Genomic DNA, 19,183 nt, shown 5'->3' on the forward strand with positions numbered 1-19,183 from the left:
GAGTTCAATTTATTCTGTTTTTTATTAGGTAGAAACAATGTATATGATCTTACAACTGCTGATTCAAGATGTTCAGAATGCACCTTAAAATTCTCATTATGTACATGCCAGCAACAAGTTACACTCCATGTATGGGCTGAGGTAGGCATCCCTTGACCTGTTTTGATAAACTCATGCATCCGTTGGCATGGTTACGAGAGATCAACGCACATAACTCCCACCAACAGTTTGAAGGATACAAGGTTGCCCAAGACACATTTGGAAGACACAATGGCACAGATCTCCCAGGTTATAGTAACATTTTTTTCTCAGCACTGTTAGATTGCACTCAAAAGTCCACAATTTTTGTTTCCCGTTACAAAATTTATATGAGATCAACTTTCTGTACAAAAGGTAACCAAGTTTTATCCCTCATCATAATACATTGCCAAGGCCCAGTTCATCCTCGAGGTCATCCCCATCTTCAAATAACTTCAGGAACCGAGCCTGATCTTGTTCCCTCTTCTTCTTTTGCCAGTATTTATATGCAGCCACCACTCCGAGAATGAATACAGTTGAAACCACAACGCTGATCAATATGATTAGAGCAGCATGCATTCGCTTTTCTCCTACATGAGAGTCAGATGCAGAATTGGGAGCTACAAAAAATGGGGTTACCAAAGTTGTAATTATTACTTGGACTAAAATATAATGTGATTTTATCAACAGACATTGCATGCAGACAAGTGCTTATGCAAACAGATATAAAAATGACAAGTTTTGGTTATAATGAAAAAGTAACATCCACTAAAGCAGAAAATTACAACATGATTGACGTGGTCTTAGCCTTAAATCCACAAACCCTTCAGTTGTAATGCCTGATATCCATAGTCATTTAAGCCACATAATGGCACCCAGAGGAACTTTTCTGGATGTACATTACGAGGCAGAAAGCCTCTTTGAGAATGAAGTCACTACTCATTTAAAAAGACCCCCCCACACCGCGCTGGAGAGTGGGGATGGAGGACAGAAATGGATGGGGCTATGGAATGTCCAAACGCACCAAACACCCTTGAACTAAACGTTAATATAGAATAAAATGCAGTGAAAGGGCCTTCAAAGTAAGAAAGTAAGAAGCACTCACCTTTTGCAAAAGGAATGCACTCCGAGCACAAAAAAGTAGCACTAAATTCCTTGTCCTTGACTCGGATATATTTCCCATCAGGAAGTGTAAAATCACTAGGACAAAACTCCCACTCTTCAAACACGTCATCTGATTTTAATCTATCCTCCTCATAAAATCCACATCGCTTGCATTTTCCACTTGAAAATACTGTCAGAGGCTGAAAACATAAAGAATGTAATCTCATTAGCAGTTCTAAAGAATGTCACACTTGGTCTCCCAATAGGAATTTATGATTCAAAGAAGTATTATTTAAGAAAGCTAACGTACCAAAAATCCAATTACCAAGAAATACTTTAATCACTCAAAGAACACACCAGCATGAAGTTGACATATGCTGATACATTTTCATGTGTTTTCTCACTATTTTCTTTTAATAGGTGAGTTACACATGCATTCTGGTGGGGCTTGAACCAACAACCTCACTCTCCACCTTGCTCTTACAAGGGAAAGAGGTGTCATTTAAGCTAGAGCTCATTGGCATCAATATTAATAGCGAACAGATATTTCACAGACAAATACTACATTTTGAGTAGATTCGAACTGTCCCAAGTTTGGATGAAATTTACACACAAAAAGAGACAACTATAAACCAATTCTAAATATAATACCATTAAATTGTAATGCAATAGCTCCTAGACAAGCAAAATTAACTAGGTTCCGTTCGCTATGTAATTTCCTACATCCACAACCAAAATATCTAATAGCTTTAAAATTGCAGGTCCATACCTTAATTATGTGCAAATAAAAGAAATACAACAAAATGTTGGAAACCAAAAACATCATCATTCATGTTTTTATTTTTTTATTTTTAAAGAAGAGTCTTTTGGACTCGCCTCTAACCAGTAAAACCTACGCGCAACTGACCCCACCTGCGAGAACTAGATTCATGTTTAAAAGTAACACAATTGAAATCCTAGAAAGGCATTCTAAGACAACACATGTAAGGACATCCCAGGAATCATAATGTTTTAAGGAACAGCTTAACGACAAAACATGTTCAAATTTTCTCAAAAAAAAAAAAAAAAAAGAAGGTTTGATCATGAACCTGCCAAGACTCTTGGCCCTTGAAATTATACAAGACATGGGCTTCCTTCACATCCGGCAACACCGTCATGTTCTCGTCTTTACACATGAAATAAACCGTTGGTTTTGTCTTGAACCAGTCGTGGGTTGTGTTTATCTCCATCGATCTCAATGTAACATCCGCCGACAACACCAATCCTGCCCCCAAAACGACACCGTTACCACCAAACACATTTAGATTTTATTACACAACAAAACAATCTAATCCGATTTAAAAAAGAAAAATGAAAAATAGAAATGAACCTATTGATTGTTTACCTGGAAAACAGCTGAGGAATACTGAGAAGACAAGAAATACAGAACAAACCCTAGAATTCAACAAATACGGAATCGACATAGCGAGATTAGTTTGATCAAAATTTTAATTAATTCTTAGAATTTTCGAAAAGCAATCTCGGATTGATCGAATGATGATGACGAGTTTTGGTTTGGTCGGAATAGAGGGTATGGCGGTTTGGAAGAATTTTGGTTTTTGCGTGGGAGAGAGGTTTTGGGAATTGGTTGAGCTGACTAGTGCTGAGCAAAGTGGGAGCTGACCGGTTCGCATTGCGCGTTGTTGCTTGCACTGTGGGCTGCGTCTATGTTACGCGGGGATGCTTCGCACGAGCTCTGTGATTTTGCCACGTAGGATGGATTGGTAGAAGTGGTTGCGTGGCTTGATCAAGGTGGTCTTCTGGACGAGTGGAGAAGAGAAGTTGCCACTTGCCACCTCTGTGATTCTTAAGTCGGCCTGCTGGCCTGGCCCGGTCCGGTTCGCTTCCAAACCGGGTTAGGAAGCTAGGATTTGGGATCTAATTTGATCATGCAATTAAGGTTTGAATTAATGACAATCAGATTCAAGACATTTAAAAACTGATCAACTTGTGAAGTGTGGGAGGTAAGGGTTAGGATTCAAGTCTTCAGAAAAGAGTTTCACACACATATACACTTAGATTATGTTAGAATAAGAATTTTATATTGTCAAAAAAAAAAAAAAAAAACTGATCAACTTGGTTCCTAATTATCATTATAGAGATAAGAAAAATGAGTAATAGTTTAGGAATCAAGTTGGTCAGTTTAAAAATATTTTGGACTTGGTTGGTATTAGCCCAAATTTCAAAGGTATTAATTATATTACCCTAGTTATAAAGATATTATATAAATGGTCAATAAAGCATTACATTCATAAAGATATTTGAAATTGATTACAAGATGTAGCACATGTCAATCATGTAAATGCCTGCCCCCTCTTTCTTTTTCTTTTTTTTTTTCATTCTAGATTACCAAAAAGTTTTTCTACAAATTATTTTAGAGTTATTTTCGTTCAATATATTATATGATAATTGAAGAAATTATTCATGTTTAGTTTCAGTTATATGACTATTTTAATGAGTCGTGTGACTACATTTTTATAAATTTTCATGCAGTGAGATGGAGAAAATAGTTTCAAACTAGTTTGAAATTAAACTTTGTTTAACTAGTATTGTGATTATGCCATGAAAGCCATACAAACTTAACAAAATGAAATGTCACATACACTACAATGACAAAACTAATAAATTAATTAAGAACAAGTAAATTTATAAATTTAGAGAATTATTTAGTGGCAAGCTTTGACAACAAGCTTGAACTCCTGGGTCCATCCCTATGAGTTGACAACTAAAGAGCAGTTGTTAGTCCTCAATTAATCTGCAACATGTGTACTAAAGAATTGGTTATGTTGAAAGGAAAAACCTAGGGCAATCCAAAAATCTCTAGCAAAAGGACAATCTCGTGGACGATTATTTGTATACCATATCTAAAATAGGACACTAAGTAGGCATGCCAAGTGCTCTTCATATGGCTGCACTATGTTATGAAACTCTCAAACTTTTGAAATTGACGAAGTATAAGGATACAACTTACTTTTGAAATTGACAAAGTATAAGGATACAACTTTTAACAAATTTTGTTGAAGTAGTTAATTGTAAGTGACAGAAAAAAAAAGTGGTAAATTTATGTGAAAGTGATTATCCACCGCTCACAATTGATTACTTGAAATAATTGTGGTAAAAGTTGTCCCTAAAAATATCCATTTAAAATTACTTCCATTCTCCAAATCCTCTGGTTTCTAAAGGCAACATCGATGCTAGGTTTTAATGAAGTCATTTTGGAGGTCTTCTTCAAGTCAAATTGACCATTAGTAAAGGAACGGTGGAACACCAAGTAACAAAAAGCAACACCATGGTTGCTTTTATCTCTATCATCAGTTCAGTTGTCTTAGAAGGCAGAAGGAAACCAATCTTAGTTTCAACCATTCAATGAAACCGCATCCTTGATTTTTAATTCTTCCTCTCCTCTGTTGAGTGGGCCAGCAAACCACTTACTGAAAGTGTACTACCTCTACACCAAAAATGGATTGATATCTTGATTTGATAATAAAAAACAATTATCATAGAATTGATGTCATAGGTCTAATTCTATCATATCTATCACTTTGAGCCTCTTTTGAACACATTTGCCCCTTTCTTCATAGCAAGCCAAGTTTTGGAGTAAGACCTAAAATTAAAACGATTGATTAAAGCTCTATTGTGAGTAAGATACATTATAGATAGTACATGCCCATAGGCCATAGTGCATCATTCTACGGGATCTAGTTTGGTAGTAAGAGTTCTTGTATCACTTCACATGCTACTTGACATAAGTTGAGCGGTTCGAGTAGTGGTATTTCGACGAATGTGTTGTATCCATGATGATAATCCCATCAAGACACAAATGGTAGGTTTTTACTCATTGCTGTCACATGGCGTGAGATTAATGAGTTCACACTAGAAACCCCTTTTTTTATTCCAAAAAAAAAACTTCAATTTAACTTAGCAAATAAGGAAATATTCTTGGATTTAGCCGCATGTAATCCCCATGCATCATCGTTCCCAAACATATCTATAATCTAGTTCAGTAGATTCTTTTGCCCAACATAAAGAGACTCCATAGTCTTATCTATCTATCTACTCCACTCTTTGGTCCATTGCAAGGCTCTGATAGACAGATACCACTGCACGGATGAAGGAATACAATCTGATTTTTATGGTTACTCGGAAAAAACCACCTCCTCCAAATACTCAAGAATTTGCACCCTAAAAAGGGCAGGTTCTTATATTCCTATAACCTCCTAAATACTTAGAATCTCTGATTACAACGTTATATTCCTACAAAGTAGGAAGTAGGAACGCGCCCAATCTAAACCGCTAAGAGACTCTGCACCTTAAATCCAAGAGAAAAACTCGCAGAACACATAATAAATAGTAACATAAATCAAATAACAATCCTATTATAGCATTATGTCGTAACAGTAAACTAAAAATAACAAAACATCAACGTTTAACGGATACTTGCACGTGATAAAAACTTGTACAATAAAAGGATTCAAGGTTAAATTAAGTTAGTTTGGGTGTTAGAGTTCGAATTTACATGCTTAAAACAAACTAAGGAAACCCTGACAGAAAATTAAACCAAATCATTAGAATCTAGAAATTAAAGAAAATATCTGGTAAAGATCTGTTGAAAAAATGGGGTATTTTTAGAGGCTAAAATCAAATTATAAATTTAGCATTTTTCATTCCTCTTCACTCGGCCCTCTTGCCGCTGCTCGCGGATTTTTGAGAGCAGCCAAAAAATCAAAAGCAAGAACCTCAAAATCAGAAAATAAATCTAAAAAAGAAAAAAAAAATGGGGCTAGTTCAAATCTTCCTCGCTATAATTCTCTCAATTTTCCTCCTCATTCTTGGCGTCTCAGCACAACAACAAACAGAAAATACCCAACAAATTGATTCCATTGCAGCGAACAAGGAACTACGTGGGCATGGCTCTGCTGAAAATGTTCATTCAATAACAAAGCACCATGACAAGGGCAATGGCCATCATGCAATGAAGAAAAAACACCACTCGTTTTCGAAGCAATTTCTCAGTGCCCACAACAAGATAAGGAAGATGTATGATGAGCCTCCATTGAGGTGGAACAAGAAACTTGCCCGCTATGCTCGCCGCTGGGCCGTGAAGCGTGCCTTCGATTGCAGGATGGTCCATTCGTACGGTCCTTACGGCGAAAACCTTTTCTGGGCTAAGCATGATCACTGGACACCATCTGAGGCGGTGAAATCGTGGGTGGAAGAGAAAAAGTACTATGATCCATGGAAAAAAGCGTGCGCTCAAGGACATATGTGTGGACATTACACGCAGGTTGTGTGGAGAGAGACAAAGCGTGTTGGGTGTGCACGCATCAAATGTAAGAATGGAGGTTTGTATGTGATTTGCGTGTATGATCCACCAGGGAATTACGTTAACGAGAGCCCCTTTGGCAATCCTCCGAGAATTCCCGAGTTTGCACTTATACCATTTCCATGAAATTACTCATACTTTAAGCACAGCTACCCTATTGGATTCAAGGTATCACTTGAGGAAGATTAGTGGTTTTATTTTATTTTATTGAGTTAAAAAAGGAAAGTATATGCATAGGTTGGCTGTGCATCTTATCATACGATTTGCAATTTTTTTTTTTACTTCCATGTTGATTGAATTTTCATACGTAATGTAATATAATAACAATGCAGCAGCACAGAAATTTCTTAAGTTGAGTCTATCTAATGAGGCTTATGTGACTTTATTGTTGCTATCAAAAGAAAAAACTATATATATATATATATATATGTATATATGTGTATGGCTAGTGTAACTTGTTTATTTATACGAAATTTCGTATATTCTTGTGTAAAACCCAAGTCTTGTGCCTTTTTTGGCCCACCATTTCTCTCTCTCGTTTACTAAACTGTTGATTATTGAATTTAGTAAGATTCCTTAAGCGAGAGGAATTTTGACCATGATGAGATTTAATGATTGGTTTGTGTCATGTTATACAAATATTTTCTTCTTCTACCATTGATGTGCTTACTGCTTAAGAGTTATAATTGATGTAGGTTGAGGTTTGAGTTAGAGTAACATAACAGTCTCAAATTTTTTATTTTTTCCACAAACTTGTTTAGGTAACAAGTTGTGATTTGTGAATTATTACTTCCATATATGGGAGCTTCATCATTAATATCATTTTTATTATGTATCAATTAATCATAATATGTTATTTCAATAGTTTATGAAAAAATTAAAAATTTTTGTTGTTAGAGTTCCTTGAAAGCATGAAGGTTGTATTAGAAATTGAGTAAAAATCTTCAAGGTTAGGGCGGGTTACGCCGGTAGGTAAGGTCCACGTTGAATCTGAGTGTGGCATATGCTTATCCAGGTTAAATAAACCGGTGACATGTAGTTGTCTAGGTTGAATACAGGGATCACATTTGGTTGTCCAGGTTGAATCAGGGGGGAAAGTAATGGTTCCACCAATCATTATTTAGTCTTGTTTTAGTGTCATTAGATATTAGAGGGGATCATTGTGAAGGCAACCGGGGAAAGAGAATATAATAAAATCTTTTTAGAAGTTTCATCCGTGATTGATTATCTGATTATAATTCTCTGCCCATTGACTGACTCTTCATGTGGCCCAACAACCATTGTAGCATCAACTGTGTACCTTCAATTACCACTTGAAATCTTTGCCTCTTTGGTAATAGAGAGTTAGAAACAGAACAAGATTCCAAATACCATGTTAGAGATTTAATCGAGTCAGTTCACTACCCCAATTATTCAAAAAAAGTGGGAAAATGCCAAAGAATTTCCAAGAGTTTGTCTGCTCTTTTTTCCCCTTTGTAGATAATGGAATCAACCAAAAAGCATAATTGAAATAGAAAGATGGCCTTTTAGTCCAGGCTTACAGCTCTACATTGTTCGCCTCTCTCTTTTTGCAATAGAAAATGCATCTCACCTATTCCAAAACAATAGGTATGAAAGGATTAATGTCGGGTCCACGAAGAAAAAAATATTCCTTTACCCATTCAAAGCAATTTACGTGAAAGGATGGTTTATGATATTGGCCTATTGATAATGCCCACCTGTATTATAATTTTTTTTTCTTAGATCAGTTTGTATATATATTATAGATTTGATAGAATTTCAAGCATCCACTCCATAATACTAACACGCCACCGTCCACTCCATAATACAAAGACACAAGTCGGTAATGCTAAATCGAATAATTCTAACTTAACAGTTTAAAAAATAAAAAGGCAAGTTTAACATTAAATTTTTTATTTCGCCAAAACGAATAAGACTTTCAGCATGCCACTCAGCACAAGGGGAGCCAACCTTTATACAATTTTGGCATATTTTTGTACATATATACCCTGAATTTTTTTAGGGTATCTTCTTGGGAATAAAATCTCCTCATTTAGGAGAGGGGGGATGGGGATTTTAGCCTAGAAAAAAGAATAATTTCTACATCTAAACATTCTCGATTGGAAAATTACCCATCACAAAAACCGATGCATTTATACACATAACCGAGTAGAGAGGCCTCAGATGTGGAAGCTGCTTCTCCCACAACTCATGCATCAGCTCTTTATTTGGTTAACCGGGGCTGAGCATTGGGAGCAAAACTACATGCGAAACTCATTCGGCAGTGAAGACCTTTGTTTCTAACTGGAAAGTTTTGGTGAAGAAGGAAGGCCAGCACAGGTAAGTAGACATGATGCTGCTAACTGTTGATGCACCTACAAGCATGTTCATTACCACAATCTGTAGCTGAATGGCTTCCAGAGGGGAAGCTCCTCCCATTATAAGTCCAGTCATTGCACCAGGAAGTGAGATAAGACCAACAGTTTTGGCATTGTCCAACACTGGAGATAGTGCAATAACCAGAGCCCTTTTCACTTGCTGAAGTGTTGCTTGACGCGGAGTTGCACCAAGAGCCAATGCAGTCTCCACCTGCAAACGAAAACAATAAATTTAATCATATGGATGATGTAGCAAAAAAGTTTTAGACCTTGGAAGTATTCAACTTTGTAAATTACACCAACTTGCGTAATAAACAAAAATTTATTAGTGAGAATATCATTTTATAAAAGGTGATGGCCAAAACAATATAGGCATTTGTTCTCATTCAAAGATTTGTATGAAATAATCATGATCCACTTACAATGATGACCATGAATATTATAATATTATTTACAGCTCATTGGGAATTCTTGTTATATTACTAGGTATTCCAAAAGTTTAATAAGTTAGGAAATTGAGAATTTTTTACTCTCCCCTTCCCGTGCACACAAACTCTCCTAAATAAGTGGGACTCAACACTTGGGATTGTCAAATTTTAAATAGGAAATAGGGCAGAGACAGGTTCAAACTCTTAATTACCGACTTGTTACTATCCTAAGATAAGTGATTATTTATCAAATCTGAATGAAAAAATCATGTGATATACATTTGGAGCCTCGCACATTAACAACAACAAAAATCCTTAATTCAGTAATGTTTTTTGCATTGGACATACCAGGTTCATTTGTGTTCTGATGTCATCTCTGAGTCTCTTCATGGTTACCCCAGTTACTGTCATTGCATTCCCAACCATCATACCTGCAACAGGGATGATGTATCGTGGAGTGAAAGGAAATACATTTAGCACAAGCAGCAGGAACATGGTCACTGCAGTTCCAGCCAGGATGGAAGCTCCTGCAACATACTTCCCTCGAGGGACATGTTTAGCCCGTTGACCAGCCGTATAACCAGCAACAGAGACCTGCAGGGGAACAATGTTTTAGCATCAATCACAAAGACTTTTGAGTAGTAAAACCAGTATTCAAATCAGTTATGGCAATACAGAAAGTTACAATGGAAATCCTTCTCTTACATTATATTTATCTATTACAATTTTTGTTAGTAGTATACTTACTAGTATCAATCAATTTTACAAGTATAACAAGAAATAAAATTGTATTCAATAAAGTTTGCCCCTTTATGAAATAGTTGAATAAAAATTTTGCTGCCTCCCTAGAATTTGATCTGGCATTCTGATTGCATTTGTCTATATTCTCTTCTTGTCTGTCCAGGCAACTGTAATTCATTGGGATTCAATTATCAGGATACTTGGCAGTATTATTTTTACAAGGGAGTCTTGGGGGGAAAATGCCTGGAAGCATGAACAATTTATTTGAGGTGTCATACCTGTATTGTACCGTTCTCGTACTTTCTAGGGAAGAGCTAATAAGGGTTAATTTTTCTAAAATTATTGTCACTACTCATACTCATATCCATACTCGTACCGGTACCTGCTTTCTAGAAAAATGGTGAGTACTCTAAAGAAAAGGTGAAAATTCTCTTCAATTGGTGTGTGTCATTCTCAAAGGGATATAAAGATCTTCAGATTAACATGTACAATGTTTACAGGAATAATCCACTAGCAGGGGAAAATAAAGAACCTGAGAATATTTTTTTTTTTTTTTTTTTTTTTTTTTTTTTTTTAAATTTTTTATTGGGCTAAAGTATAAATGAATCAATTGGTGAACTTGCGGAAATTGTACAAAGATCAAAAACAAAACAGAGCAAAAAAAAAAAAAAAAAAAATCTGAGCTGTCCATATTCCGACAAAAACTTGGCAAAATCTCAGTAGATTTGTCTGAACAAACCAAGGCTATGAACTTATTTATAGAAAAACCATTGAAAGAAACAAATTTTGATTTGAACCAATCGCCCCTGCCAAAAATAAACTATAAGATGGTGTCAGAATTAACAGAAAACCTCTTTCTAGTTCTTCGAAATAAACAAAAAACTCTCATTTATAGATAGAAAGCAATCAATCATTCATATATATAGCGGAAATCCTTAATTCTCTAGAAAATCACACCCAAAATAACAGCTAAAGAAAGCATCAGCCAAACAGAGTCTGTTCTCTTCCAAAGAGATGGAAAATAAAAATGAAGAAAAACAATAGATAACCAAATATTTCATAATATATCAATCACAAAACAGCTGAGCCTAATGCAACTCTTTTAGCCAAATTAAACCAATTTTTTTTTTTTCTTTCTATTTTTATGAAAACAAAACAACCATAAAGTGCGATTCTTAGAACATGTTTCATTTCCTGTTCCTCAAATTTTCTCAAAAACCAAACACAGTTTATAAGAATGAAAAACGTGGGGAGAAGAAAGACGAACCATGAAGAGGTAAGCCAGAATGATCCACAAACTATTTTCCTGACTGAAAATGAATTGCAGAACAAACCCAATGATAGAAAGCTGAAGAAATGCCCTGGCAATTGAATAAATCATCTCCCTCTCCAAACCCAACTTTTGCAAATAAGACAACAGCACCGCCATGACCACCACCATGGTCGCAGCCAAAGGTTTCAACATGCCCTCAAGAAAGTCCCACATCCATTCAAAATCCATTGTCAACAACAAAAACAAAAGCAAAAGCTTCCCAGAAGAATGTGAGTTGACTAGGCTAGGATGACTGTGCACACAGTTTAGTATTATGCGTATGGAAATAAAACAAGCTCTGTGTGTGACTGTGTGGTTGTGTTTATTTTTCGTGGTGGCTAAAACATAAGAGGTGTCTGTTGGTTTAAGAAGAGAAATAAAGGTATCATAAGATTTAAGGTGGTTCTGAGACTGAACTATCTCGTGGAGATACTATATGAGGTATGGAAGAATTTTGTCTAGTTCAGGCGCATGAGATATTGTAAGAGTAAAAATTATTTAATTATCAAAAAATATTTTTAATCTTATATAGCTATCATGGTACAATTTAGTACTGGTACGCCATCATGGGTCTTGCATATGAGCTCTCCCCTATATATGACACTATAAAGAATCTCAATCTACCGTATGTGTAAGTACATCTAATATTGCTAATTTAGTTGCAGAGAATAGAGCGGCCATTCACGTGGTCCAATTATGAGATAAAAATGGGTTTGGTGTTGAAGGGTTGTAGGCTTGTAGCATATATGTTGGTGCGGTGCATATGCACCACGTCAGCGATGATTACATTTATTAATTGATACACCTCATAATATCATCAATCACCTTTGATTCTAACTAGTCGCTAACCCGTGCGATGCACGGGATAATTAAACAAAATTTATATACATTCACTTTTATTGGTACAATCATTTGAAAATAATTCTAACTAATACCCAAATGTAAGAGACGCATTGACTTACTATTTAAAGTAGCTTTCTGAAGAATTTACACATATTGTGTAACTGAGCCTTAATTTCTCATCAACAATAAAAACATGGAAATTCAAAACATGGAAAGAAAATAAAAATTACAACAATTAATTCCATTATCTTTCATGCTATATTTTGTAATTGTACGGAATTAAGTCAACTCAATTTAAGTAGTTGTAATAAAATTGGTTTCTATTATTCTCTATTCTATAGAGATATGAACATATTGGATTTCTCAAACAATTACTGGTATTACAATAAAATGATTTATTATTGAAAATAAAAAACAAAGAAAATCTGTCTATAGCTTAAGAAACACAATATAATAAAATTAAAGAGATAAAATTTTCGGAGGACAAAATATTATAGATAATTTTAAAAACAGATTATACACTTAAAAGGGTTAGTAATTTATAGCACTTACCCCCACTATTAGTATACAGACACCAAGTGCGGTCATCGTAACTTTTTGAAAGAACCTTCCCCAATTGGACCCTAAAAAAAAAAAAAAAAAAAAAAAAAAACACCCAATTAACAAAATTGATCCAAAAGGGTCTAAAAAGCACACAAAATCAATTCAAAAAACAAAAATATGAGACAAAGTAATTACTTTCCGCTGCCAATGAAATCGTCTTTTGTATTGCTGTTTCAAACTGCAACACTTATCTCTCTAAGACCTTCAATTAACGAAAACACAAACTTCTCTTGGAATACTGGAGTATTATGACCATCTATACATACACACAAAAAACAAAATCAGCATAACTCACTATAACTTTATAGAAGCCTCAAAAATATAAAGAGAAATTAAAGGGGTTGAATTTGATATTTACGTTTGGAGAGGGAAAGTTTGCAGAAACTGTGGTTTTATATTTCTTAACTTGAGAGAGGGGTAAGGTGGCTAGGGTTTTGAGGGTAAGGTTGCTAGGGTTTTGAAGTGTTATAATGTTTTTATTTTTATTTTTTATTTTTTAAATATTGTGCTGACGTGGAAAATTGTGGTGTTAGCAGAGGTTTCGGTTATATATATATATAATATATATATATATATATATAGATTACTGCAATACTTTTCTATTCTCAACCCAAAAATAAAAAATAAAAAAAAATTATATTTTTCTTTTTTGTAAGTTGGAGGTCAGGATTTAAGCTTTTTTTAAAAAAATAAAAGATTTCAATAATCACTATATTATTTTAAGGTGGCAAAAAAAATTTAAAAAAAATAACTCTAACTTTTTTTATTTATAAATATATATAAACTCAACTTGCCAATGAAAGTTTTGTCCAACGCGGAAACTTAGCTTTGTTATTGACTGTGTAGCAAAATATTCAATTCCAATTGTGTTGTAGGTGAGCAAATTATTTTAGCTGTGGAATTGTTCAATACCTATGGTATAATAATTCTTTCTTTAAAAAAGTGGAATCTATATATAGGACTTAGAATAGATTATACATCATTATCCAAAAAAAAGTAGAGTACACATGTATGTATGCATATGAAAAAAAAAAAAAATTGAATGTATGGAATAATTTCTCACTCGACATTGACACATTTTCTCTTCAAACTTTTTCTTTTTTTTTTTTCTTCTCTTTTTTTTTTTTTTTTTAAGTAGTTTTAATGAGCACTATAAAGCATCCGCTAATAAATTGTTTTATATCAAATCTTTTTGCTTCATGCCAATTTTTTTACCAATTTTATAAGCATTAGAGCCAATAAATTTTGCTTTTTGAGTTCTACTCATTACTTTAGTGCTAATATTTTTAGTCTTTTTATCAATTCATACTATTTTTTTATGAGTTGAACCTCATAATAATTCATACTTAACACATTTTCTTATTTCTTTTTCTTTTTTACATCCCAAACAAATTTAATAACCGATGCCCCTCGAGTCAAAGTCAATAGAAACAAGCAAGATTTTATATTAAACTAGTAAATGAAATTTTCCCAATGCAAAATGTGCTGCTCTAAAAAAGAGGCCATCATGATATTAGTTTTATTTCCCCAACATATATTCGAATTAGTGAAAACACGAAATCACTCAGAAAAAAAAAATCACAAATTAACTAGTATTATTATTAATTTTATCCTGACCGACAGTATCGATAAAATTAACCCAGATTAGCAGCTGGATTAATGATTAGTTAGTTTTAGCAAAGGTGGAAATAATAATAATAATAATAATAGGCATTTGGGAAACGAAAGTAACGGGACGTACGTACGACCGATACGGCCCAACTGCGAACTGGGGAAGGCTTCATTACCTAAAAAGAGGGACCAAGTCGAAACCGTGTCCTTTGTGTTTATTATCTTTATTCAAAGGAATATCACGGAACTGATCCTATTCCCAATTCCTACGCGTTTATTTATTTATATGTGTCTGTGACGTGGATGTGACTTGTGGCCCCACTTATAAAGGAAAGTAGTACCGTACCTCTGCAACTCTTTTTAAGTCTTTATTATGTCATTTTTCAAACTCTCTTTAAGACCCCTTTTAACTTTATCTCAATGGTGGATATCGGACTCAGTTGTCAGTACATGTTTATGGGAGTGGAGGTGTGTTTTATGTGGGTCTGGCGCATGTGAGGCAGCTCGTTTTATGGATAGGGATGACCATTTGTGTTAACGTGTTAGGTTCACATCGGTCCAGCGGTGACGAGTTTATGATTGTGTTTGGTTCTGTAAAATATTTTTTGAAATATAAATATTTTTCAAAAATATTATTTTCCGAAAAGAAAAATATTTTTAAGTGTTTGGTTGCATTATAAAAATTGTTGTAGAAAATATTTTCATGTGTTTAGTTCTATTCTGAAAATGTTATTTTCCTACAAATTTTTCACATTTTCTCAACTATTTTCTCATCATCCAAAAAAATTATATTATAGAAAATTTCAAAATCACAGCCAAATCCCAATCCACAGAACAAATCACAGCCAAATACCCATCACTTACAACCACCAACAACAATCCACAACCACCGAAATTTATACCCATCACCGAAACAACACTACACACCACCGAAACTCCAATTCAACCCACGACAGCAAACTCCGGCAATCAAAAGCCATAACCACCAAAGCACCACCACCACACCACCACAACAACAACAAAAATCAAAATCACACAGAAATCAAAATCAGAGAGAGAGAGAGATCAGTGGGTCGAAGATCAGTGGGTCGAAGGCGAGATCGCGCGGAGGCGAGATCGAGCGGCGCAGTGTGATCGGCGCGGTGCTGCGATTGACGAGACCGGTGTGTGCAATCGTCAGATTGGAGCTCGCAAGATCGAGCGGCGCAGTGCAATCGGCACGGTGCTGCGATCAACAAGATCGATGCGACTGGTGCGTGCGATCGTTGGATTGGAGCTCGGGGTTGGCCGGCGATCGTCGGACTGGACTCGAGCTCGGGGTTCGCCCTCTTCTTCTTCTCGCTCTCTCTCTCTCTCTCTCTCTCTCTCTCTCTCTCTCTCTCTCTCTCTCTCCAGAAACCATTTGAAGTGAAAATAGGAACGAAAATGAATTTCCGTGGTCAAAGCGTATTTTTTACAGTCAACTGAAATTGATTTCCTAAAAATTCTATTTTCCAGACCAACCAAACACCTGCATTTACCGAAAAGCATTTCCGAAAGTGATTTTCACCCAAAACAAACACAACCTAAGTTGCCAATAGGCGATAGCCATGGTGAATCGTCCCACACACCTCACGTGCCACCAGCACTCCACACGCACTAGTTTGCACTGATAGCCTCAATCATGTTTCCCTATGCGGTGACATCTCCTCTACTTATGCCACGAGTCATTTGTATCTTGTCAATGGTAGTTTGCTCCACTAAGATGGACGAAATTTTATTAGACACGAATTTTAAAGAGTGTCTCTGTGTCTTTGCTTCCATTGAGTTGTATAATCATGGGATGCCCTATTGAGTGAAGCCAGATCAGTAATGATGTAGTTTTGAATTTATTTGGAGATCAAATTACAAGGAAATGATTTTTTTTCTTTATGCCACAAGGATCAACCATGGAAGTTATTCTGGAATGAGTTTTTGATTTCTAATAATGGGTTGTGTTGCAGATGGTTTTGTGTTTTAAGTTTGGGCAAAGACATTTTGGGAGGTTGATTTGGCAAAAACAATACACATCAGCACCACTCCACCTTATCACTTAACAGCTAAAACAAACTGAGGGTGAGGTTTTGCTAACGGAACTAAACTTTAGGGTGTAAAATTCATTTTTTCAAACATCAGGGTGTAAAATTTAAGCAATTCCAAACTTTAAGAGTGTACTTTACAATTTACCCTAACTATGATAATAACCACTTAATAGCTAAAACAAACTGAGGGTGAGGTTTTGCTAACGGAACTAAACTTTAGGGTGTAAAATTCATTTTTTCAAACATCAGGGTGTAAAATTTAAGCAATTCCAAACTTTAAGAGTGTACTTTACAATTTACCCTAACTATAATAATAACAGGCTTAGATATTCAAATAGTTGATCTAATGCATAGTTTAAACTTTAAACTTTAAAAGAAACTTTTTAAAAGTGATTCGATTTGTTATGACTTATATAAAAAAAAGGGGAAAGCAAATTTGGTATTTTTGTAAATAAGCACGTATGTCATGGGGTTTATAAATCATGCACCTTCCATGAACCTTCCTCTTTATTATTTGCAAAAGTCCATCCCACGTGTTGATCTCTTCCTCGTAGCTCTACCTTTTATATTTTATTTTATTAGAGCATTCACGTTAATATGTTTAATTTTTTTATATTTTTATTTTGCACAATTAAAACTTTTTTTTTTTTTTATTTTACACATCTATTTTTTACAAAACACCTATATCATTTTATCTATTATACACATTTATTAAAATAAAATATTCATTTTTTAACACTATGAACAGTAACTATGAGAGGAGAGAGAAAGGAAAAGATAGTGAGGTGAAGAAAGGAGATAGAAAAAAAGAATAAAAAAATCATTTACACGATGAACAGTAACCGTGTATATATACACTGTTACTGACCATTGTGGATATTTAGACATTTTTACAAAGATTGATGTGGGGTTTTTAGGTTAAAATGTATAAAATTAAGCACTTTTTATATTTTAAAAGACTATCCATGAATTGGTGTGGTTGTTCTTAGTTTTCTCCCGCGCTACTAATTCCTATCTGACTACCTCTCCTTTGACGCACCTTCTCATCTTTTTAAATCAAATCATATCCATTGCTTTTCTTCCTCAGCCGCAGAAATTTAACGAGATTTTTTATTTTTATTATAATAAAGTTTAGTTATTAAATTGATTATAGTTTAAGATTATAACATTACAGCTGAATCTTAAAAAAAAATAAAAATAAAAATAAAAATCTCAAAAATTACTAGAACAAAAACTTACTTGAATTATCCGAACTTTTTTCAAGATGGAACTGTAGAGTGTAGACTATCTTTCCAATTTGCATATTGGTATGAGATTTTTCAATCAAAAGCAGATAGCATTGAAAACATTGGTAAAAAAATCATAATAAGTCGTGATGATAATTGTGGAAAAAAAAAACCTAGACTTACCGTCAGTACTTAGTAGTGGCGGCTTTGTATTGCACCAATGCATGAAGAGCCATCTTATTAAGGTCTTGGGACGTGTTGAGATTTGACTCCACATACTAAATAAGCACAATTCCTTCTGTTTAGTCAATTTAGTCATCCTGCGTACCTCCGATTGTTTTTCTTTTTAATGATTGGTTTTACTAATACTTGTCTTTAAAGCATGCATTAATATATCATTTTATAAAACTAAAGAAGAAAAACAAAATATTAATTGTTTTAACAGTTTTTTCAATTTTTTCATAAAAATTTTTTTAAAATAAATGATTAATATATGTCCAAAGATTAAGAGTATACATTAACTAGACCCTTTCATGATAAAGGTTTATTACACATGTTATACACATTTTTCTCAACTGAAATTTTGAGTTGAACAACTATCTCAAAAAAAATTATATAATAGTGTGTGTAACAAATATTATCCAATTGATGTTTTATTCATCTTAAATTTTAATAAAACTTATTTATGTAATTAAGTGTGTTGGATTGTGCATAATGCATATTGATGGAGTATGAAAAATAATGCATTCGTTAACATTTTCCAAATAAAAATAGGTTATTTCACTTTTTGTTGTTTTATTTTATATTCTATCAATCACTTCTTTAAATAATCACAATCAATTACGGGTTTTTTTTTTTTTTTTTTTTTTTTTTTTTTTTTTTTTTTTTACTTATAGAGTAATTAAAATTTATAATGGAAAAAAAAATTAGACCCAAGTAAAACAAAGGTTAGAAGATTTTTTTTTTCCCAAGTATGAGTCCATCATATTAATTCATTACACAGGTCGATTCTATTTTTTGATTGGTTAAGTTTGACCTTTCTTGATCATCTATCGGATCAAACTTTGATGTTGTTGTATCATTCACAATTATATTAATCGCATCCCCATCTGGTGCCCCTTTCTTTATTATTTTTCTTGAGGGAAAATAACGAGAAATAAACCAAACAAAAAAAAGAGTTGAACCTTATTTTTATTCTTCAGAAATGCTAACGAGTGCCTTTAGGACACTAGTTAATAATCCATTTAAAGAAAATTTTTATAAGAAATGAAAAAAAAAATTAATATTTTGACAGTTTTTTTTATTTTCCATAAAAATGGTATCAAAACTTTCATAATATAAATTATTAACTAATACTTTAAAGACACTCGTTAACATATCCCTTTATTATTTACCATTCAGTAAAATTAAAATAAAGACTACAACATTTAAGGTGTCAAACCCAAGTGAACCTTTCAGGCTTTTTCTTGAAAATCTAAAAGCAACTGAGGGGGTGAA

At 34.0% G+C, this 19,183-nt stretch overlaps 3 protein-coding genes across 3 annotated transcripts; 1 reads left to right on the forward strand and 2 right to left on the reverse strand.

Moving 5' to 3' along the window:
• Window positions 1–2,817, reverse strand: LOC126691715 (uncharacterized). The gene is made up of 4 exons (XM_050386818.1): window positions 2,507–2,817; window positions 2,211–2,386; window positions 1,124–1,322; window positions 1–638 (listed from the first exon to the last, which is right to left on the reverse strand). The coding sequence occupies exons 1-4, from the start codon at window positions 2,583–2,585 to the stop codon at window positions 415–417; spliced, it is 678 nt and encodes a 225-aa protein (XP_050242775.1). The 5' UTR covers window positions 2,586–2,817; the 3' UTR covers window positions 1–414.
• Window positions 2,818–5,935: 3,118 nt separating this feature from the next.
• LOC126690783 (pathogenesis-related protein 1A) lies at window positions 5,936–6,610 on the forward strand. The gene has a single exon (XM_050385912.1). The coding sequence runs from the start codon at window positions 5,936–5,938 to the stop codon at window positions 6,608–6,610; it is 675 nt and encodes a 224-aa protein (XP_050241869.1).
• A 1,759-nt stretch (window positions 6,611–8,369) lies between these two features.
• LOC126691716 (protein ALUMINUM SENSITIVE 3) lies at window positions 8,370–11,778 on the reverse strand. The gene is made up of 3 exons (XM_050386819.1): window positions 11,299–11,778; window positions 9,639–9,884; window positions 8,370–9,073 (listed from the first exon to the last, which is right to left on the reverse strand). Exons 1-3 carry the CDS (start codon window positions 11,530–11,532, stop codon window positions 8,759–8,761), a joined length of 795 nt encoding a protein of 264 aa, XP_050242776.1. The 5' UTR covers window positions 11,533–11,778; the 3' UTR covers window positions 8,370–8,758.
• Window positions 11,779–19,183: the final 7,405 nt, after the last annotated feature.

The sequence above is a fragment of the Quercus robur genome, chromosome 7 (genome assembly GCF_932294415.1).
Source record: "Quercus robur chromosome 7, dhQueRobu3.1, whole genome shotgun sequence".
NCBI classification, from domain to species: Eukaryota; Viridiplantae; Streptophyta; class Magnoliopsida; order Fagales; family Fagaceae; genus Quercus; species Quercus robur.

Coding starts and splice junctions, on each gene's coding strand:
- LOC126691715 (XM_050386818.1), bottom strand. CDS start 2,585: ATGTCGATTCCGTATTTGTTGAATTCTAGGGTTTGTTCTGTATTTCTT. Junction 2,387..2,506: donor ATTCCTCAGCTGTTTTCCAG/GTAAACAATCAA, acceptor TTTTGGGGGCAG/GATTGGTGTTGTCGGCGGAT. Junction 639..1,123: donor GTGCATTCCTTTTGCAAAAG/GTGAGTGCTTCT, acceptor CATTTTTTGTAG/CTCCCAATTCTGCATCTGAC.
- LOC126690783 (XM_050385912.1), top strand. CDS start 5,936: ATGGGGCTAGTTCAAATCTTCCTCGCTATAATTCTCTCAATTTTCCTC.
- LOC126691716 (XM_050386819.1), bottom strand. CDS start 11,532: ATGGATTTTGAATGGATGTGGGACTTTCTTGAGGGCATGTTGAAACCT. Junction 9,885..11,298: donor TTCTGGCTTACCTCTTCATG/GTTCGTCTTTCT, acceptor GTTCCCCTGCAG/GTCTCTGTTGCTGGTTATAC. Junction 9,074..9,638: donor TCAGAACACAAATGAACCTG/GTATGTCCAATG, acceptor TTTCGTTTGCAG/GTGGAGACTGCATTGGCTCT.